Genomic DNA, 27,020 nt, shown 5'->3' with positions numbered 1-27,020 from the left:
ACCAATAGGAGTCCAATAGTATTCTTATAGGAATATTAAAGGAGTCCAATGGTATTCTTATAGGAACGCTAAAGGAATCCAATGGTATTCTTAAAGGAACACTAAAAGAATCCAATGGTATTCTTATAGGAATACTAAAGGAATCCAATAGTAATCTTATAAGAATGGTAAAGGAGTCCAATAGTAATCTTATAGGAATACTAAAGAATCCAATGGTATTCTTATAGGAATACTAAAGGAGTCCAATGGTATTCTTATAGGGAATACTGAAGGAGTCCAATGGTAATCTTATAGGAATGGTAAAGGAATCCAATGGTAATCTTATAGGAATACTATAAGAGTCCAATGGTATTCTTATAAAGATACTAAAGGAATCCAATGGTATTCCTATAGGAATACTAAAGGAATCCAATGGTATTCCTATAGGAATACTAAAGGAGTCCAATGGTATTCTTATAGGAATACTAAAAGAGTCAATAGTAATCTTATAGGAATACTAAAGGAATCCAATGGTATTCTTATAGGAATACTAAAGGAGTCCAGTGGTATTTTTATAGGAATACTAGAGGAGTCCTATGATATTTTTATAGGGATACTAACGAATCCAATGGTATTCTTTTAGGAATACTAAAGGAGTCCAATGGTATTCTTATAGGAATACTAAAGGAGTCCAATAGTATTCTTATAGGAATACTAAAGGAGTTCAATGGTATTCTTATAGGAATACTAAAGGAGTCCAATGGCATTCTTTTAGGAATACTAAAAGAGTCCAATGGTATTCTTATAGGAATACTAAAAGAATCCAATGGTATTCTTATAGGAATACTAAAGGAATCCAATACTATTTTTATAGGAATACTAAAGGAGTCCAATGGTATTATTATAGGAATACTAAAGGAGTCAATAGTAATCTTATAGGAATACTGTAAGAGTCCAATGGTATTCTTATAGAAATACTAAATTAATCCAATGGTATTTTTATAGGAATACTAAAGGAATCCAATAGTATTCTTATAGGAATACTTAAGGGATCCAACAGTAATCTTATATGAATACTAAAGGAATCCAATGGTATTCTTATAGGAATACTAAAGGAGTCCAATGGTATTCTTATAGGAACACTAAAGGAATCCAATGGTATTCTTATAGGAATACTAAAGGAATCCAATAGTAATCTTATAAGAATGGTAAAGGAGTCCAATTGTAATCTTATAGGAATACTAAAGAATCCAATAGTAATCTTCTAGGAATACTAAAGGAATCCAATGGTATTCTTATAGGAACACTAAAAGAATCCAATGGTATATTTATAGGAATACTAAAGGAATCCAATAGTAATCTTATAAGAATGGTAAAGGAGTCCAATAGTAATCTTATAGGAATACTAAAGAATCCAATGGTATTCTTATAGGAATACTAAAGGAGTCCAATGGTATTCTTATAGGGAATACTGAAGGAGTCCAATGGTAATCTTATAGGAATGGTAAAGGAATCCAATGGTATTCTTATAGGAATACTGAAGGAGTCCAATGGTAATCTTATAGGAATGGTAAAGGAGTCCAATAGTAATCTTATAGGAAAAATAAAGGAAAGAGAGGGTCCTGTGGAATATTTCTTGAAATGTATTAATCAGTTATCGGGTAGCTCCTACTTGGAAATTTAGATCGGTGAGCACATGGTTAGTATACTCCCATTTGTTATTTGCAATTCAAAATTAAGCTCCAGTGGTTGCATCATTTGATAGATGAGTGACATTAGAAAGGACACACATTTTATTGACAACCATTAGAGTTATTGTGGTGGGTTTGCTTTCTTTGTTTTTTCTGTGTTTTTTTATTTTGTGTTCGATTTTAATTGTTTTTAATTTTTGTTCAATAGTTTTTGGACACTCTGATTCACGATTTGGTTCTGTTCCGAATTACTGCGCGCCACATAATTCGAAACATGGCAGAATCCTCTATTTTACCAGCATTACTCCCTAGATACTCAAATTCCGAATAGGTCAAATACGCCAATAAAGTTATGTAAATGTTCAGAGTACAATACAATATGATGTATGGAACGCACTTCGCTCGTATCCTATTGCTTCTGGATACAGCTGTCCATTTTCCACGCGTGCATTTATTTGTGCAAGACCTGATGTACATCTTGCATTTACTTTAGATATCATGATGGGATTGGGGAAAGGAAACAGCTGTATGACCTTGTAGGCAATGACGCACCAACTGATGGTTTGTTTATATTTCTGAATTGCACGTTCTCGCTATTGTCGGGGTAACTTAATTATTCATTGGCCGAGAATATTTACATTGGCAATTACAAATTAGTTTGTCTTATTTCTCATTTATCACGAGTAGCTGCAACCCAAGAACGAATGTATTTGTACGACCTCAGATGTTTAGAAGGTTTAGCGATGTTTTGAAATAAACAAATGCTGAAATATACGAATCTTTCATTGAAAATGACATCACAACATCCACTTTTTTCCTCAAAAAAGTATCTCGTATCAAGTATTAAATCGTTTCGAGATAACATATAACCAAATCCTGGAATGGACTATGTTTATAAAGTAATATAATAATAAGAACTTAATATTAACTTTATTGACATTATTCACTTTGAGTAGAACATAGTCAAATCTGTAACTAAATAAAAAAATACATAAACAAAACAAGAAAACAAACAAAAATTATACAAAAAAAAACACAGTTAATAAACTGTTTAACAAAATGGCTTGGGAAAATCGGGAAATTGATAATTACTGTATCACATTACCATACTTTCTTTTATAAAAATGCAAAGCTGTATTAATAAAGAAGTGTTGCCCATAATGTATTTAAATTTTGACTTTTCATCCATCAAATGGAAATTAACAGTTTTATTTTCTAATCAAACAATTTTCTCCTAATTGTAATATGTTGTGGGCATTTCATAACATAATGGAATTCATCCTCAATTGAATTTGTGTTGCAACTTGTACAGATCCTGTGTTCAACTTTAACCGTTGGCCTTATATGCCTGCCTTTCTCAATTATTAAGGGATGGTCACTTATTCTTAGTTTGCATAATCTTTTTCTTATTCCATCATCATCATCATCATTTATATACATTTTAAATTCTGTTTTGAATAATTTATATGTTCTTAGTCTATTCTGTTCCCCTGTCCCATCTGTATTTATACTTTTCTCCCAATTTGAATCATAGTCAGTCTCTACACGTTTACAAATTTCTTGAATGTTATTTTCATTCCCATTCCAAAAGTTACCCACTTCTTTTTTAACAGTAATTTCTTGCATTGACTTGACCCACGAGGATTGATTTTCCACCGTACTCATCAATGCTTCATGGACTAGAGTATTTTGTGTGTGCTACCAATTGCGTACAAATTAAAGTTGTTGAGATGGGAACTTCATTATCAGTTGATCACACTTCAAATATCGTTTGTCCTTAAATTTCAAGTCGTGACCTTGACAAGTGTTATGATTCGCATCGTTACCACCAGCAATTCTTCCCCACACATGACGGAAAATACAATTTGATTGTCCACCCACGATGTGGACGTAGAGAGATAAGCATTTGTATATATATTAATACTAAAATATGTAGCATATAGAGCATTCTCACATTATCTAATACGCAGTTTACAACAAGCCAGCAGGACACGATCGAGTTCATGATGACAACTATTCTGCCAGTTTCTATCGTTTTGTTACTTTTAGCTAGATCTGATGCATTTTCTTGGGGGACATGTGGAGGTAAGTTTTACAAATACCTCAAGTACACGAATGTAGTTTACTCAGCACGTGATGGATTGTGTTGTAACATGGATATCTGGTAACGTTCTTGTTTCTTTCAAAGGTTAAAGGGCGGTGGTCGTGGCGCAGCAAGTGTTCGTCGCTACGAGTCCTGTATCGAACAGAACGCGGCGCGATGACCACTGTCCTTTAAACATAAATGCACATTGATCTCAAAAGCAGTTCACAACTACAATATCGTATTTGAACAATGTACAATATGTTTATTAATTTCGATCCATAATCTCGACCATAGTAGACAACTCACCAAGTGGTTGCCATTCTTAATCTCGCGTAATGCATAAAAGAAATTTCTCAATTTTATAGTTCAATGTCGAAATACCCATCTTTCAGATATAAATTGAATATGGTTCTGAGATCTCTTTACTCCGAAATACCCCCCTCCCCCAATACTTTCGCGTTTGTCGAATCCCACGCGGTATTTTGACGCCACTACGACGCTATGGTCTTTGTTTGTCCTGTTTCATGTATGATTTCAAGCATTATGCGAATCCCGCAGTGATCAGAGAATGATTCTTTTATCACTTCCAAAAAAGTAAAGTGAGCATGCAGCCCAATATATATTGTCATGTCAAGACAAACTTAAAGGGCGGCGGTCGTCGCGCTGCGCATGAGCGACTTTTGGTTTGAACAACATTGATTTTCCCACCATCCATGCTCTTTTAATGGAAATCACGAGTACGTGTTATATCCAAGGGACAGCGTACACTAATTACCACAGCAGACTCCTCAAATCACTAAAAAAATTACATAGTTAAATCTTAGTAACGTCTCAGCTTATACTAGTGGTCTGCGCAACAGTCAAAGTTGCCACCTTTGTTCATATGAGTCCCATATCTCACGCATGCGTGGCACGACGACCGCCGCCCTTTAAATTAGCCCCATAGTGGCCGTCAAGATTTACAGACATGACATCAAATTAGAAGAAGACATTAACATACTAGTATTATAAATTTCCATGCAAGTTCATCATTAGAATAACTTAGATTCAATCCAAAATTAACTGTGAGTTTTAGGCATGTTTGGAATTTATGCACAAAATTATGTCTCATGATAATTTGATTGTCCAATCAAAACGTAAATGTACACATCAGGATATCCAGGGCATTCAGCAAATTTGTGATTGGTAGCGGAGGGCAGAGGAGGTGCCGTGACGTCTACCACAGTCCCTCCACTGTGCGTCTACCTAGGCAATTTGGTGCCGTACAGTACACGTGTTCTAAATAACATAAATACACACTAAAAATCTAAGGCAGTTCATTCATTATTTCTCTATAAAACATGTATTATATATTTCACAAACTATACACGTTCAGTTATATGAAACCAGCAATAAAATTGTTATTTAAAATTGTCAGATTCAAAGAGAAATAAGAACAGAAACGTCATGTACTGAGCAGCCCGGTTAGCTCAGTCGGTAGAGCGTGGGACTTTTAATCCTAAGGTCAAGGGTTCGACCCCCTTAGCGGGCGTAATTTTTAATGGTGGTTTACAGTTGACAATGGAATCGGTGTCTTCAAAACAACCAATTCAATGTAGTGAACACAATTTTACTGAAACAATTGAGAACAAAAGATAGAATACTGAGCAACTCTGTTATCACAGTTGTTTGAGCACAGAGTGCATAATCGCGGCTCGCGATGTGATCTAAATTGACCTCAGCTCGACAGAACGTAACGCAAATGAACTACATGTACTAGTAATCAGGGAGCAAATAAACGTTACAGGATTCAAAATCACCTAACATCAAAGAAAATACCACTGGAGGGTCTATGGTTTGAGTAAGCGTAATTGTGAACAGAAATTATGGTATTCATAACGATATGCGAGTGTGTTCCATCAAGCTTTTCTGTAGATTCCGTTGTAAATAGTAAATAGTAAAAGTAATTGTCTACTAGCTGTTAATAACTTTCTCATGAGTTATTCAACGTAAATAATTCTATTTCAGGTGACGCTGTACAAATCAACACACTGTCAATATCCCCATCACCAATCACGATCCCCGGAGATTTGTATCTAACGTATGACGTAGACATTACCAGCGTGATTCGCGAACCAATAACAGCCAAAATGACAATGACTAAAGTGATAAAAATATTACCAGATATTGATATTCCATGTGTGGATGTTGGTAACTACAGTTTGGGGTCATGGTAAGTGGAATTCTCTCAATTGTACACATGTTTATTGGTCGCGTGAACAGTGTTTTGAAAATCTCGTTTTTTTCTAATGTAGAAATAACTAATATGCTTAATCTGAGGGGGGGGGGGCAAGGGGGATATCTTGTACAGGTTACAGAAAATAATGAAGGCATTTTACGTTTTTACAGGGAATAAAATGAAATTTCCATTTACAGTAAAAATAGGTTTTTACGCTTTACAGATAAAGCAAATTCCTAATTACATTTTACATTTTTATAATATATTTGATAATTTGTGTTTAAGAATCAAAATTGGAAATTTCGTACGAATTGCGACATTTAATGTGGAAAATGCTTTATATGCTTACAGTAAATAAAATCTTTTACAAAATACGGACGAATAAAATAGCTGATTACATTTTACATCTTGTCCATGTCTACGAATTTACGTTTTTTATTTATTTGAATTACATATTGCGAGAATAAAAACAATTGATTACAGCTTACGAAAATGCCCCTTGCCGACCCTCTAACTTTCCATTGATCTTTAATTTGGTTACAAAAATATATCAAACTTCTAAACGTTTGATAAATACTGATTGGATCAAATGATGTGGATGTTAACTATATTCTTATTAGCCGTAGTTTGGGGAATTTGTGAAGTATGTGCATAATACAGTGTGGGATGTTGATGTTGTATTAACGCAATCGAATGTAATTATATGGCTGGTCACACATTCCCTCTATGAAGAGACTGTAGTTGGTTCGACCATTGCTCGGAGCGACATTGCTAATGGCCATATTGTTATTTCAGTACATACGAAGACGTATGTTCGATGGTTCCCTGTTCCGATCACGTGTCTAAGTTCGATATTCAATGCATGTGTCCTCCACCAGTGGGAAACTACGCTGCATATGATATACACGTGGCTATTCCACCTGTTGGTGACATTCCCGGTGTAGTTGAGGTATGCGAGTTACGTTACGAAGTTTATTGACCTAATCTTTTCATTTTCCATACGTAGTTACACTGTTTATTTACCTACCTGCGAAGCATATGCTGAGTACAGTTTTAAATATCTTAGCTTTCAGAAAATATGTTACAAATAAAATATCGTTAATTCAACATACAATTTGCCGATTACTAATCTTCAGTCTCTACTATTTACAGCAAGAACAGTAACATTTTCGTTTCTTTGTTTTGTTTTTTAGGGAGATTATGAGTTTTTACTAGAAATCTTCCATGGTGATGGCGAATTAGCAGGATGCCTTGAAATGGAATTAGGTCTAGAATTCAACTAAACCTATTTCTTCTTTCATTTTATGGTTTATCTTCCATTCATTTTCGAATATTTTAAAGTTATGTATACTTTCCAATTAGTATATTATTTTTAACTGCCCAATGCCGTTTTTTTTAATTTCCGCAATTACAACAACACATTAGTGAAACATATTTAAAGTTACATGTATTGGGCAATATGTTAAAAAAAATATTTTGTTTGGTTTTTAGCTCGGTGAGAAACTATAAAGTATATATTTGACATTTTATCGAGAAATTCCATATGTATAATGTTATATTGTTTCTCATTAAAACTATTTTCCAAAACAATGTTTGCGTAGAATGCTTATTATTATTGATATAAGATGTTGCAAAACCTTAACAGTTATACAATATATATATATATATATATATATATATATATATATATATATATATATATATATATATATATATATATATATATATATATATATATATAGTGTAGATACAATAGTCGATTATTCCAAAACAAAAGTGCTCAATACAAAGTATATGTAGAGCGGGTGAATACGGTGATAGAGGAATTAATACACAACTACATGAATAGGTACTTGTAAGGTACTTGTACCTTACGAAACAGTGCTGTCGAGTTTCAATATTCATGTAGTTGTGTATTAATTCCTCTATCACCGTATATATATATATATATATATATATATATATATATATATATATATATATATATATATATATATATATATATAAAGGATATGTTCCCAAATAACAGCTTTGTGCGTCAATGTATTTTCAGGCTGCTGCCAAATTATCGTACTGGTAAAATGAGAACATGTATATTTCCCTTCAACGAGCAAAATGTGTTATACATTACTGCCTGAATATGGGCGTTTGTGCCCGAGCGATGGGCAAATGATCTCTTTGCGCGAGCGAACTAAAACCCATATCATTTTGGGCTGTAATATTTTTATTACATGCCTTTAATAACATAAAGAATGCAGGGTTTAGAACCTTTCATTAAACATTTGTTCTTGAATACTTGTCTGGCGTGAATGTATTACTTGCTGTTTTCTGCGACACAAATAGTGGTTGTTGTACCTTTTTCAAAGTTTAAGGCAAGTTTTACAACTAGAATTCCTCTCAAAATTTGGAGCAATAAGAGTGAGTACAAGTAGCAAAACTATTCTCAATGAAGTCTTTGACAGTTAACGTTGGTAAACCAACTCAAAAAATGGATCACTATATACTCTTAGCGAAATAAAATATGTAAAATATACCAGCAACTTTCTTAATTCTTTTTGCATTTTATTGGCCTAAATACAACTAGTAAGATCTGAATTCTTCTCACCACAAGAGAAATCACTAGAGTTTCAGAAAAACTTTGTTTTTGCAAAAAATAGTATGTTATGACAATAGACATTGTCTTAGTTATATATTAAACACTTGGGTAACATTATTCGTTACTATTTCAATAATATTAGCATAACTAATTATAGTCATATGAAATTGATAAGATTTACATCATAAAAAAACAGGGAATATAATCATATTCTGATTCTATAATTAACAAACTTAGGGATTCATAAGAACAGAAATTTATTCCACCTAACCAGACATTGTGAAATATGCAAATTAGAATAATTATTTATTAGTATCCTGGTAGTATACCCAAGGTGACGTATAAAACGTGTGTGAAATGCGGAACAAGAGTTGTGCTGTAGCGATTTAAATAGATATTAGCATATTAATTATCTCATTGAGCCTGTGTTAGCAAAAACCTCAGCAGATTTTGAACTTTTTGGTACATAGGTTCATATAATCAGACGAGATTAGAATTGGGGCCATGTCTGGGCATATTAAGTAGCTAATTTGCATATTAATTATCGTAGATATAGGTGATTGTTCGTCAACGTCGTCCGTCTGTCAACAACTACATTTCCATCTTCTTGAAAACTTCCAGCTCAATCGCCTTGATACTTGCTATGTACCATGGGTAAACCTTTGTCAGATTTATTCATTTTCAGACGATATCTTCAGTTCTCTATTCTCCATGCTAACCATTACCCCACACATCCACCATGGCAAAATGATTATAAAGTTTGGACAAATATTCTGCTTACCTGAGATGCTTACAACAATGATCTGCACAGGGTTATTTATCAATCTTGTACAAAGGACATTACATAGTAAGTAAAGAGGTTGGAGACACTGAAAAACGATATGAATTGATAACCAATTACATAACAATTGTGCTTATCACACACACTTTGTAATTTTTTTCAATCTTGGTGTATCATAGATTTTATGGCAGTTTTGTTTACTATCCCTGCAAAGTCCCATTAAGTGTCCAAATTAATGGTCTTTTCTAAAATTACTTAATGATATAAATGGTAAAATCTATAAAATCTTAATACAAAATAATGCATTCGTTTCAATAATATTGACAACCATAGTTGGACTGTGAAATGTGTCATTTATACAATTCTTTTTTACTTTTTATGTTAATGACTGAATCGCAACCCGTTATTTTCAGAAGTGAAGCAATACCAGCAAAGTAAATTGCAAACATTTTTACTCACTGCTCAATCAAACAAAATGATTAGTTTTGTCTTTACACTGAATAATTGAAAAATAAGTTCACTAATTTATGCTGATGATCTTGTGTTAATCTCTAAAACAAATATGTGATGTAGATCAATTGATATGTGATTCAGATCAGTTGATATATGATGTTGTATACCAGGATGTGTTTTTTTCATGACATGACCACATCTTCCGTTAAACCTTCGAGGTACTAATTTTTTTGTTTTGGCTCTCTTTGTCAGCCATTTGTTTTGAGCCCATAAACTTACACTTTTTATTAAATAATTTACTATTATGATATAAATATGGACTGTGTTTAGTGTTATTATTTAACAAATAACAACTTTCTTCAAAACCCAGAAACTACAGTAACAGTACTACATTTATTACTTAATTTAAAACAGCTATGAATTAAAATACCAATGAATGGATATATACACTGACTGCATGCACCACATTTGTACATATATTTCCTAGGTATAACTCTGCAATAATTTCATCTCCTCATCGTTAAAACTTTGAAATGTATTTATAGGACAGCTCTTTTCACCTTTATTGGTTTTTTCATGTGAACTGGAAGTTCCATTCGTGCACGAAGTTCCGCGAAGGGATGAGTTACATTTTGTTTTTTTGCAATGCCTTTCTTGGCCTACTGTTCGAATGACAATGTCATCTTCTGCGGAATAAATTCCTAGCTTTTCTTGTAAGTCACGAGAAGCAAGTTGCATTGTTGTCTTTATCACTGTTGTTTGTCTTTGTGGCATAAATTTCTTTAATTCGTCAGATATCTTTGATCTTTTATCTGCGCAACAACAAAAAATTAATCATGTCTTAACTTATGGTAATATGTTGTTCAATCATTAAAAACCATATTAGAAGATGAATTCACAAATGAGAAAAGCTTGCAGATTCATTTCAAATGTATGTGTGTTATTAGAAGTCAATTCTCAAATAGGGAGTGCTTGCAAAAGATACATGTTACCTGTAGAGGCTCCATTGATGAAAGGTACACAGCAAACAATGAGTTTTTTAATGTAAATAACCTATGTTTTATGAATCTATGTATTAATAACAAGACATCAATGTCACAGTTTTTGAAGGCCACAAGTTAGGTCATTTTGAATTGCGAATATTATTAACACAGCATGAGTGATGTTACTACATTTACAGTTTGAATTTTTTGATGTTTTTCAGGCTTAATCTTTTCCACGAAACGAAATGAAACCAAATAAAACGAAACGAAACGAAACGAAACCCTAACCTTAGATTTTGAACGACCTCAAACATCGTCACGTCCGTATTTCACAGTGTGAAATTTTCTCAGATATTATTGGGCCAATGAAAACAAAAAAGCGAGTTAGGGTTAGGGTTAGGGTTAGGGTTTGGGTTTCGTTTCGTTTCGTTTCCTGGAAAAGACTAAGCCTGTTTTTCAAGACAAAACTTTGCCAGTTTGAGAAAGGTTAAAACAAAATGTAAAAGAAATCACCATGCAGATATAGACCTTTATACTTTGTACAAACACTGAATGAAATCAGTCCAGGCATGTCCAATAAATGAAGTCATACATGTATGCATGCACGAACAGTCAGAATTGAAAACACAAATCTCTGAATATCTAATTGAATAAATAAAATATTTTTGAAAAACCTTTTAATTTTCCCAAAAAATTATAAATTGAAGCTTACATACTGTTGCCATGCATCATTCTGATTTTTACAGGATGATGATCAATGTGGTCTCTATGTCGATGTGATGCATAAGTGACGAACAAAGATTCTACATTATGTAACTCATTACGATCATAAAATGGCATACATTACAATTTTTAAGATGTTGTACTTATAGATATGTAATTTATAATTTAGTGATATAAAATTGGCATTTTATAAACAAGGATTAGTGTAAAAATATGGAAATCAGCTGTCACAACAGTTTAGTTTGGATCTTCAGCCAAATACAATCTTTAAAGTTATCTTGAATAACTCTCTCTAGCAGTCTCAAAGCACTCAACTTTTTTAGAATTCAAACGTGACTCCAAATTCTTACAAATTATGATCGTCATAATGTTAAATATGGGTCCCATGTTACAAATACAATTACCATGCCTAAAATACATTGTTCTCATGGTGGACATCGCCCTTTAAAACCGCAGAAAGTAATCTTGAAATAAAAGAAAAACTTACATTTGGCAAAAGCATTGCCAGCTGTCTGTGGTTTCCGCTGTTTGTTCAAAGAACACTGGATCCAGTCACTCACAACAGATGCTGCCCACCCACAAGTCAGCGTCTTCATCTCTTCAACTTCAACTGCCTGATCACATCTTAAATATCTCAGATCAGTTTCTCGTTCTAGATTTGCAATTCCAACATCAACCTTTAGAGAAAAACAAAATTATAATTCTCATTACATTATACGTCTATCACAGAAAACAATAGTATTTGCTGTTACATAAAAACTGTTTCTAAAATGTATCAGCACTGCAACATTTAAATTTGTCTTTACCTGAGGTAAACTGCCTCACAAACATTAAGGCGTTCTAGGTCATTGACGTTCACATTTAAACACTTTCCTTTGCTTTCGCTGGATGCAAAAGCACAACGGCGCACGATGGAAATAGGATCCCATCACTCATGCAAAGCAATAATTCCTCAATAAGTTATTATAATAAATTACTGGTGCTTGTGTGTATGTCATGGATAGCATAAGGTCATTTGGTATAACCGTCTTCGCCGTAGCAGAAGATAAAACAATTCACTAATATTCCTCTTTATATTAAATTTTTCTTTCAAATTCAATTTTATTCAAATAATTTTTGACAAGATTAGTAAATAATGTCATTTTCCATCAGCTTAAGTCAAACTTATTTTAGAATTTAGAAAAGTTCACAGAAAATGTACAAATTATAAAATCTTTTTTGGTTAATCATATTTTAATCTACCAGGAATAGGCTACTTACACTAATTCTTGTTCCAGATATATCAAGGAATTCCAGCTTCTTAAATACTAATAAAAATCCTACAACGTGATCAGACAGTTGAGGATTGCCTAGAAAGAAAAAATTATCAAAAAGCAGATTACAAAATTTTGTTTTCTCATTATTTTTTAAGAAATACCGGTAATAAGAATAATATGTATTATTATACATCTAACCTTCCAAGGATACATCATGGGAATGCCGAAATCCAAAAAGTTTAGAACAGAATCAGCGAACTCCTTGTATGGAGTAAAACCCTGATGGCAGCCATGTTTGTTTTTATTATTAGAGGACGCCTATGCGCGTAATCATTCCATACTTGGAATTAGCATTTCCTTATATGGTAGGAGGAAAATACCCCGTAAAATTACGGTAGGAACAAAGTGACATATATGGCGTAAATTATGAAATCAACGTCCCTGTATTTGGTTGTGCGGTCATGCTGGAGAAAATAGCAAACCACGCAACAGATTACCATATACTAGTACACCTACTTACATGAGTACGTTACAAGTGCACATCATTCCTAGAGAGTATAACTTTATGCAAACATTGTATTGTGAGCACATGACATTAATATAACCTAATGTAAGCATCAAATCAGATGACTGTGAAAGGCAATTGGTTCATAAAAAAAACATTTAAGTACAAAGGTATACTGAAAATAGTGATGTTGGTGACTAACCAGACAGGCTTAGGTATCGCAAGTTTACAGGGCCGGTGTGAAACATGCGTGGTCTTGTGGTCAGCCTCTGAATGCCAGAATTTGTCAAACAATTCTGGCTCAAGTTCAGACACCTCAAACTGAAATGAACAAATACTTTATATATTATAGTATACTTTACTTATTTACTTACAACAAAATAATTAAAAACAATGAGAAAAGCAATTGAAACAATCAAATGAGAAGCCGAAATGATAGCCAATGTTTGGACACACTGAAAATGATTGAAAATTGTTCGTACATATTTGCTGCACCGCACACAAAAAGGTGTTTTCTGTTTACTGAGAGATCTCACGTAATGCGAGAAAAGTGTAGATCAAAAAAAAAAATCAAAAAATCGTATTTCATTCTGAACTTAAATTTTTTTTTTATAGTTCAAAATCAAAATGCTGATCTTTCAGAGAGAAATATGGCATTGACATATTCTTACATCATAAACATCAAACATGTAAATCACATTAAGCATGGAAATACCAAAAAAAAAAAATTTTTTGGAATCCCACATGACAACAACACTATGTCCTTTGTTAGTCTTGTTTTTACGTTCAACTTCACTTTATAACACAGGGTCTCACAGCGAATGGAAAATGGTCTATTCAGACAAGCAAATACAGATCAAAGTTCCAATACAACTTTAGAAATGATCCCATAGTGCTGGTACTTACCATGACATGTTTGATATATTCATCACCATATCATGATCGCTTCCAAGCTCACAATTGCTTAAATCCAGTTTAGCTACATGAATAAACAGAAGCAATTGATCTACGCATTGATTCAAAGCAAAATACTGATTGTTTAAATTTAAACTTTCCAAAACCTCTTGTTCGTATGCATCACAGAACAACTTCATTGCTCTACACTGCAGGTGTGTGTCCTTGAACTTGTCATGCAACTCTGCCAAGTCAAAGAGTTGTTTTCCTATCTGAGAAGGAAAACCGATGAAGGAGTCCACTAGAGTCAGGTGGTGAATAACAAAATCCATTGCAAAACACAGAAGTGACTTTGGTTGCTGGCATTCTTTATTGAAATGTTTTTCTGGACTAGTGACAAATGATTTTTCATTGCACTGGTCCGAGTTTGTACATTCATTGCTATGTTTTAGTCGTTTCGGAGGTGGTAATCTGCATGCATTACCATCCCTTCCAGAGATGCATCGCAGTGCTCCTGCCTCATTAACATAAACTACTCCACTGTCTTCTTGTGGTGTTGATGCCATCGTTGTGTTCAGGTCTGCTCCCAGAAACCTTTGATTAATTCAACATGCTGGCCAATATTGCATGTGTATAAATGTATACCTTATAGGATGCAGCAATCTGAAATGTAGGGATATAGCAGAAAAATAGGAATTATTTTTGGTGGACAATTGACTCATCCTAAAGCATATTCCTCCCAAGTGGATTCGTCCCAATGTCGATACGACCGATATATCGTGGTCAAGCACTCATATTGCATAGGTCAGCACCACGAAGACTGAACCCCAGTAGTTTATTGTATTAAAATTTGCAATACGTTAATCCGTCAATTGTCACAACAAGTTATTCTTCATATTTCATGATTATAGTAGAATTAATTTATGTGCTGAAGTGATGGTTAACATGGTAAAAGTTGTTTTTTTCTGAATATCGGGAAATAAAGTAAATAATCTCGTCAAGGCGTTCAGATTGTATTTTATATGCATCAAGCTTGATTGTCTTGTTACCAATATACAAAGTCACATGTTCAGATGGTATTATTCTTTCTAGTTTGTAAAAAAAACACACAACAAGGACTAGGACATATATGTACATAGAACTTGACAACTCTTTTCACACCAACAAGGGAATCAACATCACCCTACACAAGATCGTAAGGCTAACCAAAGGCAATGGGACGAAAGTGTATTGGGACGAATGTGAATTAGGACGAAAATGAATTGGGGCGAATATGAATTGGGACAAATCGACTTACTTGACGAATGTGTTGGGTAAATGTGAATTGGAACAAATGATCGACATGTGGGACGAATGTGTTGTGACAAATGTGAATTGGAACAAATGATCGACATGTGGGACAAATGTGAATTGGAACAAATGATCGACATGTGGGACGAATGTGTTGGGACAAATGTGAATTGGAACAAATGATCGACATGTGGGACGAATGTGTTGGGACAAATGTAAAATCGAACGAATAAACTGCCCTATAAACTGCAATAATCAGTCCCGGATTCAGTCACATGGTGATTTAAAAAATCCATGTGCAAATATTATTAATTCTTAATAGTTGAATATACAGTCTGGTAAAAGTTTCCCTGATTTTTAGTTGATCATGGATTTGAATTTTGTAATATTTAGGTTGCACTCGTTATAGCAATCCTTTAAACTACTTATTGCACTTTCTAAGCTAATAACTGGGTACTACATGCACAGAAACTGTATCAAACACTACCCCACCAATGCCAACACCCCGACCCCACCTCAGACTCCTCACAACCAATCCAATCAATGAACCAAATGGAAAAACTGCTGGGCATGCCCCACTTACCGATTTTACAATCTTCAAATACCAGTACGATATTCTATATATTAGTATAGGTCTTTCCCGGTGCAGCAGTACAATCCCTGTCTGTCTCTGCAATTATTAGTCGGCCATCACCGTCATCTCGTCAGACCAAAACAAATCCTTTCTTGACCTAATTATATGCAAAAGGTACCGCCACTACAGTTGTCCACAGATTCGGCGCACCACAAGCCTCGTTATGGGTGGCCTCGCCTTGAATCCAATAGAATTCAAATACTAAGTATCGTTTGTCAAATACGGATCCCTTACTATAATATGACATGATATTTGTAAAAAAAAAAAATTCCCGGATTGACCAGACCAAAATAAAAACAATTGACAAAAATTGAGGCACGACTTTGATTGCAAAATTCCAAAATACGAAGAGAAACTTTCAAAAGCGGTAACAAATGCGGTAATCGTGCTGCATATTTCGTTCTTGATAATCTTTAGATTTATTTTTAAATTTTGCAAATAAATGATTATTGTTGTACAGAGTGAAAAATTGGGGTCAAGGATAACATTTTTGAGATACTGTAAAATACTTTATTTTAGCTGTAATTAATTTTTGCTGAAAAGACGTTTTAGGTGTTTTGTATGGAATTTATTTTCACTGATTTTTGACGAGTTGTATGGAAAATATAAGAAACAAGGTATATTCCTTCAGTGAAAATAGCGAAAATTAATTCCAAGCGAAAATAAAGTATTTTACAGTACGTGATATTAGTTTTTGCTGATCACGGAGGTAATCATAGCACTCTATGTAGATTTTTTTTCTAATTGAAAAATCTATGCAATTTTTTAAATCTGTTTTTTTTTGCATAATAATATTATTAATAATATTCATTTTCTTCTTTATTGTAACATGATATATCAAATATGTAAAAATAAATAAAATATTTTTGTTTTTGTGTACCTTTGTTTCTCAAAATGTTTAAATCAATTCGGTCGGATTCAGCGATCTCAGTCTGAATCTGAAAACACGCATACTGGAACAATGTTAGCGTTTCAAATATCTATACAATTTTTATTCAGTACATTCGTCCTAAACGGTGAAAAACATTTTAGTATGGTAAAATGAATCAAGAAAAATTAGATATAATATATAAAGTATTTGTTTCAAATACTTAATCCTTTTTTTGTGTATTAATTAAATAACCCATTAGATATGGTTGAATCGTCTGCTACATAAATTTGAATAGCTTCTGTCGCAGTGCTGGCGGTCAATATGGCGGACGAAGTCCTTGCGCCTCTCGCAGGAGGACCTCCCTTCTCAAATAAACCAAACTTTAAGATGAACGATGGTGACTGGGTCTGTGAAGACGAGAAGTAAGTTTTATATGAAATTACTGTTCTGTTGAAATATAATATGCGTCTAATTTTTACCGGAATATCACAATGTATGTAAAATGTATATGATCAAAGAAAATGTAACTGGAGTGACGTGACGACGAAAAACTGTTGACCAGCCTCAGAACAAACAATAAACTCTCTATATCTAACAGACTGTTCTGAAAGCTATTCTTTACCGAAAATATTTGGAATTAACCAAATACATGCCTTCAGGAATGATAGTTTCAGAATAATCTCGCGCGAAGGCGACACAGTGGCATACAGATAAATTCTCTGACGCCAAGGGTTTAATAAGTTGAGGGTTTGTAAGATGCGTGATACGCGATGAAGATCTCATGAAAATTGAAGAAGTCATTTGAATTGTGGGATGATCACAAAATCGCATAATAAACATAATTTTCTGGAAATTATAATGCCAATTATTGTGTCTGAAAGAAATATTCATCATTGTTCATCTCGGATCGTTTTTGATAATGTCTTTGCTTAGTCGAATGTGCAGTGCATGTGTTTCACCTCAGACTACTAATAAACAGACTGGCAATGCGGGTATTTCTTTTGATCTAATGTGTGTCTCTGGTTTACTTTCGCGATAACATTTTTATCTTATAAACAACTAGAGTGATTCTTGCAGGCCCACAGACATTCATAAATCAGGATCGGGTAATAATAAAACAGAAAGTATAAAACTCAGTTGCAGGTCAACTAAATAGCAGTGGAAATAAATCAGGTGGAAGTAAGTAATGAGCGTTCTCTTGACGGGACGTTGCTACACACATGTACAAAATCAAAACATCGTGTCAGTACTATTTCGAGACCGCTATATTAATTTTGCCTCGATTTAGTTGACTGCCCTGATGTACATGTATCATATATCATATCAAGGCTTTTTAATACATGATCGGCAAAATATAATAACATAAGACCAGCTTTGTTGTAAACGTGGCAACGTGAACTACTGTAAAATGACTAATTTTCACTGGGTTTAAATTTCCCTGATTTACCATTTCAGGCATATTCAGTGGGTTTTAAATTCACGGTTTCATCATTTAGATAATGTGTTCTATGCTAAATTTTACATATTCACTGGGTTTTAATTTAGCGCATTTTCCAATCAGCGGAATAAGCAAAATTAAAACCCAGTGAATAATTAATCCATTTACAGTATCCTAGACAAATCAAGTAACTATTGGAAAATTGCTGTGTTATGGTAAAAGTCGTTCCTTTTTCTTCATAATACATTCAAAAATATTACTATAAAAATACATTACTATAGTCTATACATACTATACATACATATACTTTCCTAAAATATGGTCAATTTTTGGCTAAAAAATATATTATTTGGCAACTCAACGTAAAACTCTCTTGTTTCCGGGTGATCTGATCTAAACTGAAATGCATGCGAGGCAGAGGATTCCCGATGTACTCGCCATTCGGCGAAACGTGAGACACCAGCATAGCCGAGACACAAGTTTGCAGGGGATTAAGCCGATTGACACCTCTAAACAATAGCGTTGCCAGTCTATTAGTGGTCTGAGGTTTCACGCTCATTTCTGTTTACATTTTGTATTTGACAGATGTGGTAATGTCAACTTTGCAAGAAGAAGGAGTTGTAATCGTTGCGGAAAAGGTAGGTTATATTGCTGAGGTGAAATTTTGATAAATCTTGTGAACAATTGTGAAATTTTGTTGCAAATTGCTATCTTTACTTATACTGGGCATAATATAATATAGTTAAGAGAACTTTTTAAGAATAACTTTGCCTGTAATAACAAGTGACTTCAATTTTCAGATAAGTCTAATACCAAACTTAAAGCTGGTGGAATAGAAATTGGTAAATCTGCAGCTGAAAAAAGCAGAGGTTTATTCAGTGCTAATGATTGGCAGTGTAAAACGTAAGTTGTGATCTTGTTATTGTACTTATGTGGATATCAACTTTTTGTGTTGACGTAATTGACCTGTTGAGAGGCTTATGAAAAATGGATAATAATTTTCTTGTGCTGTGTTTGCTTTATTTTTCCAAGAGAAACACACATAAAGCAATAGAGCAAATATGGTACCGTAAAATCTGTATTAGAAGCCGCATCCCTAATAGAAGTCGCATCCATACTATTTGAATAATTGAGAACTAAAAATTCATCATTTCTCATATGTGTAGATGCTCTAATAGAAGCCGCATCCCCTCTGTTGCATTGTACCATTTTAATAGAAGCCGCGGCTTCTAATACAGATTTTACAGTACTTAAAATCCCCCCTACACGTGGGTTTACTATAAAGGGGTGATTCAGTGAAAATAAAATCCAAAGAATATACCTTCATTCCTATATTTTACATTCAATTCGCCAAAAATCAGTGAAAATAAATTCCATACAAACACCCAAAAATGCCTTTCAGCAAAAATTAATTCCAGCTAAAATAAAACATTTCACAGTAAGCTCACATACTTCTCTTCAAGATTTTCGTTGAACAAACATGTATTGTAAATAATTACCTTCATAAAATAAGATTAATTGTTTCTTTATTTTGTTACCAGATGTGGAAATGTAAACTGGGCCCGCCGCAATGAATGCAACATGTGCCATACACCTAAGATGGGTAAAATAGAGGAACGTACGGGATATGGTGGAGGCTATAATGAAAGAAGCAATGTGGAATATGTAGAGAGAGAGGATTCTGACAGCGAGTATGATGAGGTGTATATGACATATCTTTGTCCTTATCGGATGTAGTCCCATCAGTCTTGTTTTAGTCAGTTTTTTTCTGTCAGGCAAACACCATTTCTCGAACTTTGTTCAAATTTGTTACAAAGATAAGTCATGATAGTCTACATACAAATGCTGGTGTGCTTTTTATATCGATATCCCCAAATAATCTTTATATTTTACACTGTGCATTGGAGCTCTGGGTGAAATCAGACTGCAAACCACAGATGTACATTCAAATTCATTTCTTTATTTTAATGAGGGTTTTTTTGTGATTATTATAAATCAATACTGTAGATCATTTTTTCACATTGTGCATCTCAAATAGCTCGCCTATATTAGTCACTGGGTTTCTTATTTAAAAAGCTAATCTTGAATTTTAAATTACCGGGTAATTTTGATTTCAGATTACAGTTAGATCTACAAAGCAACATGAAATGTGAGGTCCAAGAAACTTGAAACTGTACTACTTGGTTGAATAAGGCTTCATTTAACAATACCTTTAAATTGTGTTTCAAGGGTACAATCACTTTCTGATTCTACTGATGTGATTGAAATAATAACTACCATAACTCCATTGAGGCCTAATCTAGGTAGCTGAACTTTGAAGGAACTGTCAATAACCTAGTTACGTGTCTGACTGGTCGTTTACCTCTTCTGATAAACTGCTTAATGATAAAGAATTTCATTTAATACTTAAATGTAAATGTATATTTTCACTTTAGGGCTTTACCTGGAGGAATTTGGAGGGGTAATTGAAATAAAAAAAAATGAATTTGGAAACATGTAGAAACAACTGGGAAAATAATAAAAAAGTGCACCTAATTAGTGGAGGAAGTGATTTGCTTTTCATTGGCTGTCACTACTGTATAGATGGAAAATTTGACTATTTGCTCAGGTACTTGTGAAATGGACAAAAATGATAGAGGTGTGGTGGCTTTTCAAAATTTTTATTCCAACTGCTTATATGAACCAAATAACAATATATTGATCGTCACTTTATTCGCAATGAACCTTGAAGTACACAATCAAAGTCTTTGTTTGCAGTTGCCCTTTTTTTTCTACTGATATCTCAAGAACCACTTGGATTTAGTCTTCAGTTTAGGGTTTGAATTCTGTGCATACTGATTACTTTGTATGAATTAGCAAATTTATAGGTTTTCTAGTACATTCATCAAATTTAAGTGAAACTTGGTGCATAGGTGATCTTTGATAATCCACAGACCTGATTACTTCACAATTGTTAGCATGTTAATGACCTAATTTGCATAAATTTTCCACTGATATCTCTAATATCACTCATCAAATTTAAATGAACCTTGATGCACAAGTGTTCATAGAAAATCTCAGCACACAGAAGTTCTTTTTAAAGTTTCTTTGATCTGGGATATACCTTGACCGATTTTGTTCATAGTTTGTACAAAGACCGTAATGGTATTCATAGTGCAGATTTGCATAATGGTATTCATAGTGCTAATTTGCATAATGGTATTCATAGTGCACATTTCAACATGTCAACTATTTTTTTGGTTTGCCTGGTCTGGTTTCTCCCAAACTTGTTGTTAGCTACTCATGGTGGCTTACTGATGCACATCATTTGATTTATTTTCCTGACTCTCCTTCAGTTGGATGTTTCAAAAACATTTTCCTTGGTAATATGTTAGGTCTAATGCTTCATACACGTTGATAAATAGAAATTTTTGTTTAGTTTGGCAGAAGGAAGAAAGGGTATCGTAAAAGTGGTTCCATATCTAATATTATTCCCAAAGTATTACCAACTGTAACAAATACTGCAGAAGAAGAAGAGGAAGAGGAAAGTGGAGACGAGGCTGACTTGAGTAATTACAAGCTAGATTCAGAGGAAAGTGGAGATGATGAAGACTTGTCTAATTATAAATTAGATTCAGATTCTGACGTAAGTACTATTTAAATTAAAAGCTTTTGAATACCCCCTAGCTAAAAGTCAAGCCTTCTGGAGACGAAAACTTCAATGACATAAATTAGTAAAAGAACAGTTGTCAATAAAAATTAATAAAATAAAGATGGATTTTGAAACATTTACTATATTGTAAGTAATTTTCCAGGTCTAAAAGTTTCTAAAATCAGATGCTTGTATAATTTTGTATCCAACATGAAAAAACATAGTACCAGGATATTTCCCCCACTTTTCTTGCATATGCATATGATTTACTTCTCATTCCTCATGTAGGATGAAGAAAAGCTGTCAAAGAATGATGTAGCAAGTGATGATGAAAATAATAAGGAACATCAAAGAAAGTCTTATTCAAGATCCCTATCTTCGCGATCTAGATCACGTTCATTATCTACATCGCGGTCACGGTCACGATCCTCCTCTCAAACAAGTTCCAGCAGCTCATCACGGTCTAGGTCAAGGTATAACATGTATCATGCACACATTACATACCAACAAGTGTGTGCACAACACATACAGGTTTTGATTGCAGGCATCACCTACTCCAGACAGTCTATCACAAACTCATTGTACATATTCTGTATTTTACTTTTATCATTGGTTGCAAGTCATATCATTCAATTTTATGACCCTGGAATCTTCCGAAGTAAACTCTCAGACTGTAGCTCCATAAAATAAACCCATTCGGATTGTAACACCATATTTTCTATATTAGAAGTAAACAACCTTTTAAAATAAGATAATGTAAATGAATCATTGTGAAACTTAAAATTTCAGAAAAAACAAAATTGGCTTACATGCGTGTCGCTATTTGAGATGTGTTTTCAAATCTGGGAAATGTATTCCACCGGTGCAAATATTAATACTTACAATCCAAGATTACAAAATAGCAAAATCAGTAAATGAGTGTAAAATTGTAGTATCTCAAGTGTTATAAATAATAATTATTTAAAATATTGATGTTTCTGTTAAGCTCATACCCAATTATTTATTGGCAAATCCATTGTATTGTTAGCAACATTTTATTGAAAACCAGTTTAATAAAAACCTGTCAAATTTTAAGTAACTATGGCTTTAAAACAAATCTCAAAGTTATGGTGTTCACAATCTTCAAGAAACTAATATATATTGACCAATTTGTTGTTGACTAATAAGAAAAAAAATTGTTCTGATAATTCTAATTTTAATGAGGAAATAGTTCATATTAAATTTTAATTTTAAGATATCATTTTCAAATCATCGAAAATACAGTGATTTGATAACGCCTTAAAATGGTACCACACTCTGGAAATTCTCAGTTATTGACAAGAAGCTCATAACCCAGATATATTGAATGTGTGTTCTATGACTGACATGATATATACATATTACTGTAAAATGACTAATTTTCACTGGGTTTAAATTTCACTGATTTACCATTTCAGGCATATTCAGTGGGTTTTAAATTCACGGTTTTATCATTTAGATAATGTGTTGTATGCTAAATTTTACATATTCACTGTGTTTTAATTTAGCGCATTTTTCCAGTCAGCGAAATAAGCTAAATTAAAACCCAGTGAATAATTACCCCCTTTACAGTACTACATATATTTAGTCAACAGTACAGTTAATTAATTCATGAAGTCGGATGTTTCAAAAAAATGTTTCCTCCTGACAGTAGTACTGAATTATAAGAGTGTCAAATCTGTATTATGGTCTGATTTATTCTCTATTTTCTTTTTACCACTCATCTTCCTTGAGATTGCACTTGCTGAGTAGTTGACATTAACTGTATTGCCATTGCTTTTCGCCTGTTTTTTCAGATCTCGTTCTAGTTCATATGATTCCAGATCCAGCTCACAGAAGAAAAGACGGAGTAACTATTCCAGTTCCAGATCAAGATCAAGATCCAAGTCACCGTCTGGAAGAAGTTGGAAACGACGAAAACACCACCATTCAAGTCACTGATCTGGAACTTGGTCATCGTCACAGGATAGGTTTGGGTACTGACAAAGTGGTCTTTCAGCCAAATTTTGTTTGAGTAAAAATGTACCTTTGTTTGTAACGACAAAGACTATCGTGAAATTCCGTCCTCAGGGGATATCAAAGTATAAAAATTTCTCGCTGCCAATTTTCAATTTCAGAGTCACATTTGCACTAGACCCCCATTTAATAAATTTTCAATATAAAGTTGTTCATCCATGTTATAGAAAAATGACAAGATAGTGCAATTGTCATTATTTGTTTCAGTATACCGTTCCCCAAAATTTTTAGTTTTTTTTCACCTAAGCAGTGTTTCTTTTTTGGCAGTATTTTGGTATTAAAATTGAAATCATTAAAAAAAATCCCTGCACTGAAAATCATTGACCCAAGTTTTTTTCTTTGGAATTCCGAAAAGTCAATTCTATTGCATGTACCTGTGCCCAATAAGTCTTATGTTTCTCAAAATATTCAAATTTGTATTTCGCAGGGTTTGCCTTGATAAATTTTCTTGTAGTCATGGGTTGGCTAGCTAACATTATTTTGTACAAACTTTATAAATAATTTTTTTAATTTTATCAACCTCTTCTCACCCCTGAATGGCTTGTTAAACCTTGTGGGTTGATTCTTCACAGCTGGACTTTAAGAGATTTCTATTCTTAAATGCAACACCTCTCCCAATTGGTCTAGCCTATATCGCATAAAGGTGTGGTAGCCATTGAGAATGAAGAACGTATCATGTACATGTTTCTCAAACTTTCTCTTCCCAATTCTGCTTTTTTTTAGGATGCAGAAGAAATACAGAACTGACCTATGGCTACATGATTTTCAGGACATTTTTTTTATGGGTTTTTATTTAAAAAAAAAAAATTAAATAATTATTATGCAATGGTCCTACGGAGTACGTTCCGTGCTTGTTCCGTTTAAGGTTTGTTTTTCATCATCACGCAGGATGGCATTCTCACAATAAATCTGTTCTAAAAAATATTAGTTATAGTTGATCAGGTATGACAATCTGTCATGTATCGACAGTTTTTAGTCTCATTGTCGATACTATTGAAATACACTAGCATCAAAATCAGGTTCTCGCTCGTAAGCTTTGGGAATAAATACTAGGATATCTAATGATACAAAACAATATGAAGGGAAGGAATTAGTGTAGATTGAAGAATTTTTCCAAAATTTAAAGAATTGTATAGAGTATAAATTAAAGAAATAGACTTTCTTTTGTGTACATTGTTCCTCTCAATAGGTTATATATTATTATACTAATCAAATCAAATCGTTATTACTACTACAATTAATTGATCAGTCCTACCGGTAGTTATATAAATATGGTGTAATTCAGGGAATTGAAATGCTGCAGAGATTACCATGGTAACTTGTCTGTTGTCTGATACTAGTTGGTAATAGTTGCATGTTGTGTGAATGAATTTTGGGAAACTGAAATTACACTGATGCATTAAAGTTGCACATTGTTGTGCCTTCTGGGGGTGGAGGTTTTCACATAAATTTTGTACTTTTTTTTTTTTTTAATATTTTCTCCCACATTTGCTTTATAAAAACCAAATGTTGCATATATTGGAAGAGTTATTAAAATATGTCTGGCTTTAATCATGCCTATGCCACTAATATAGCAAATACAAATTTTTGGCCCCAGGAAGTACTAGAATGTGTGATCTCTATATGGCGATCATGTGTACATATCAGTATCTGATTTACTGCTGGCTATAAACTGTCAACTTTTGTTCAAATCTAAGGCTTTTCTAAAATTGAAAAAAAGAATCCACCAGTAAGTATAGGTTGGAACTCTTCAGCACTATACAAATTAGACACTTTTACACCACTGTGCAAAACGGAGACAATAATTTTTGGGGAGTTTCAGATTACTGTGATCTTGACTTTGACAGTTAATGCATGCAATCTGTTGTGGTTTTCTAATTATTTTCAATTACTGCATCAATGTGGTGTACACAAACAAATCATCAGCCAACTTCTCATAGTTGAGTGTTTTTTAAATTGCATGACAAATTATTTATTAAATTGAGACGGACAGGCAATCTCAAAATTGAATGAATGTGCAACTCGTACAAGAGTTGTCAGGTCGAGCATTTTGTATTGATTTGCAGATAACGAACATGACGAAAGACATACTGTGTCGAATTCAATGAGTATGCACACAAGTTAAACATTGGTCATGTAATAATGATAAACTACAAGAAACTAAAACAATTGAGTTACTTTCTCCATGTAGTTTTGTAGATTTCATTGTTTACAATAAAGTCACAAGTTTTCTGTGTTGTATATTGAATAGAGTATTGTTGAATTTGTCAGAGGTGTTCAAATTTTCTTCTAACTTGGCACACATGTTCATCATAATAGGACCTTGATGCACATAAAAATGACCGACTGGTGGCCTTTTTTTTTTTAAATGCAGTTCTGAATCCATATATCCGACATGCCTGAACGATGTTTAAACTGCACACGTGCGCCATACATTATATTGGCAATATATGCATTCATTTGTGATTTGGTACAGAATAGCAGCCATTTTAACGCCAATAATGCATCAAAATCGCACATTTACACCATTCCGTCACCAGATCTCATTCCTGTGTGGAAAGATTTGATTTAAACAATGTACATGCATAAAATGCAATGGGACCTTGATGCATATCATTGTTATATTTAAAGAATTGGTTCTGGATCAATATATCAGACATGCCAGGATTGTTCTTCATGTAATTTGTACACCTGGGTATGTTCAACCTTACTAGACCCTTCTGTGTGTTAAATTCCATGCTCTGGAACATTCTTCATGTAATTTGTACACCTGGGTATGTTCAACCTTACTAGACCCTTCTGTGTGTTAAATTCCATGCTCGGGAACATTCTTCATGTACAAGTTGAGAACAAATTTTGCCAGTTTGTACAAAACAGAATGTACAAGATCATAATTGTTTTGCAGATTTTCTAGACGAGACTTTCAGGGTGTAGTATGTCCTAGAAAATCGTATGAG

At 33.4% G+C, this 27,020-nt stretch overlaps 2 protein-coding genes and 1 non-coding gene across 3 annotated transcripts; 2 read left to right on the top strand and 1 right to left on the bottom strand.

Annotated features, from left to right (window-relative positions):
- The first annotated feature begins 5,214 nt into the window (after positions 1-5,214).
- TRNAK-UUU (transfer RNA lysine (anticodon UUU)) lies at positions 5,215-5,287 on the top strand. Its single transcript has one exon. It is a non-coding gene; the product is annotated as a tRNA-Lys (tRNA).
- A 4,891-nt stretch (positions 5,288-10,178) lies between these two features.
- On the bottom strand, positions 10,179-16,252 carry LOC100373787 (leucine-rich repeat-containing protein 42-like). Its single transcript, XM_085503292.1, has 6 exons — positions 16,039-16,252; positions 14,178-14,828; positions 13,474-13,592; positions 12,771-12,859; positions 11,998-12,187; positions 10,179-10,616 (listed from the first exon to the last, which is right to left on the bottom strand). The coding sequence occupies exons 2-6, from the start codon at positions 14,729-14,731 to the stop codon at positions 10,288-10,290; spliced, it is 1,281 nt and encodes a 426-aa protein (XP_085359418.1). The 5' UTR covers positions 14,732-14,828; positions 16,039-16,252; the 3' UTR covers positions 10,179-10,287.
- Positions 16,253-17,255: 1,003 nt separating this feature from the next.
- Positions 17,256-26,311, top strand: LOC102809280 (zinc finger Ran-binding domain-containing protein 2-like). Its single transcript, XM_006822615.3, has 8 exons — positions 17,256-17,382; positions 18,984-19,036; positions 19,199-19,301; positions 19,940-20,099; positions 21,817-22,023; positions 22,318-22,502; positions 23,844-24,023; positions 24,787-26,311. The coding sequence occupies exons 1-7, from the start codon at positions 17,282-17,284 to the stop codon at positions 23,986-23,988; spliced, it is 954 nt and encodes a 317-aa protein (XP_006822678.2). The 5' UTR covers positions 17,256-17,281; the 3' UTR covers positions 23,989-24,023; positions 24,787-26,311.
- Positions 26,312-27,020: the final 709 nt, after the last annotated feature.

The sequence above is a fragment of the Saccoglossus kowalevskii genome, chromosome 9 (assembly GCF_978046115.1).
Source record: "Saccoglossus kowalevskii chromosome 9, keSacKowa6.1, whole genome shotgun sequence".
Taxonomy (NCBI): Eukaryota; Metazoa; Hemichordata; class Enteropneusta; family Harrimaniidae; genus Saccoglossus; species Saccoglossus kowalevskii.
This window is presented reverse-complemented; position numbering and strand designations above follow the sequence as displayed.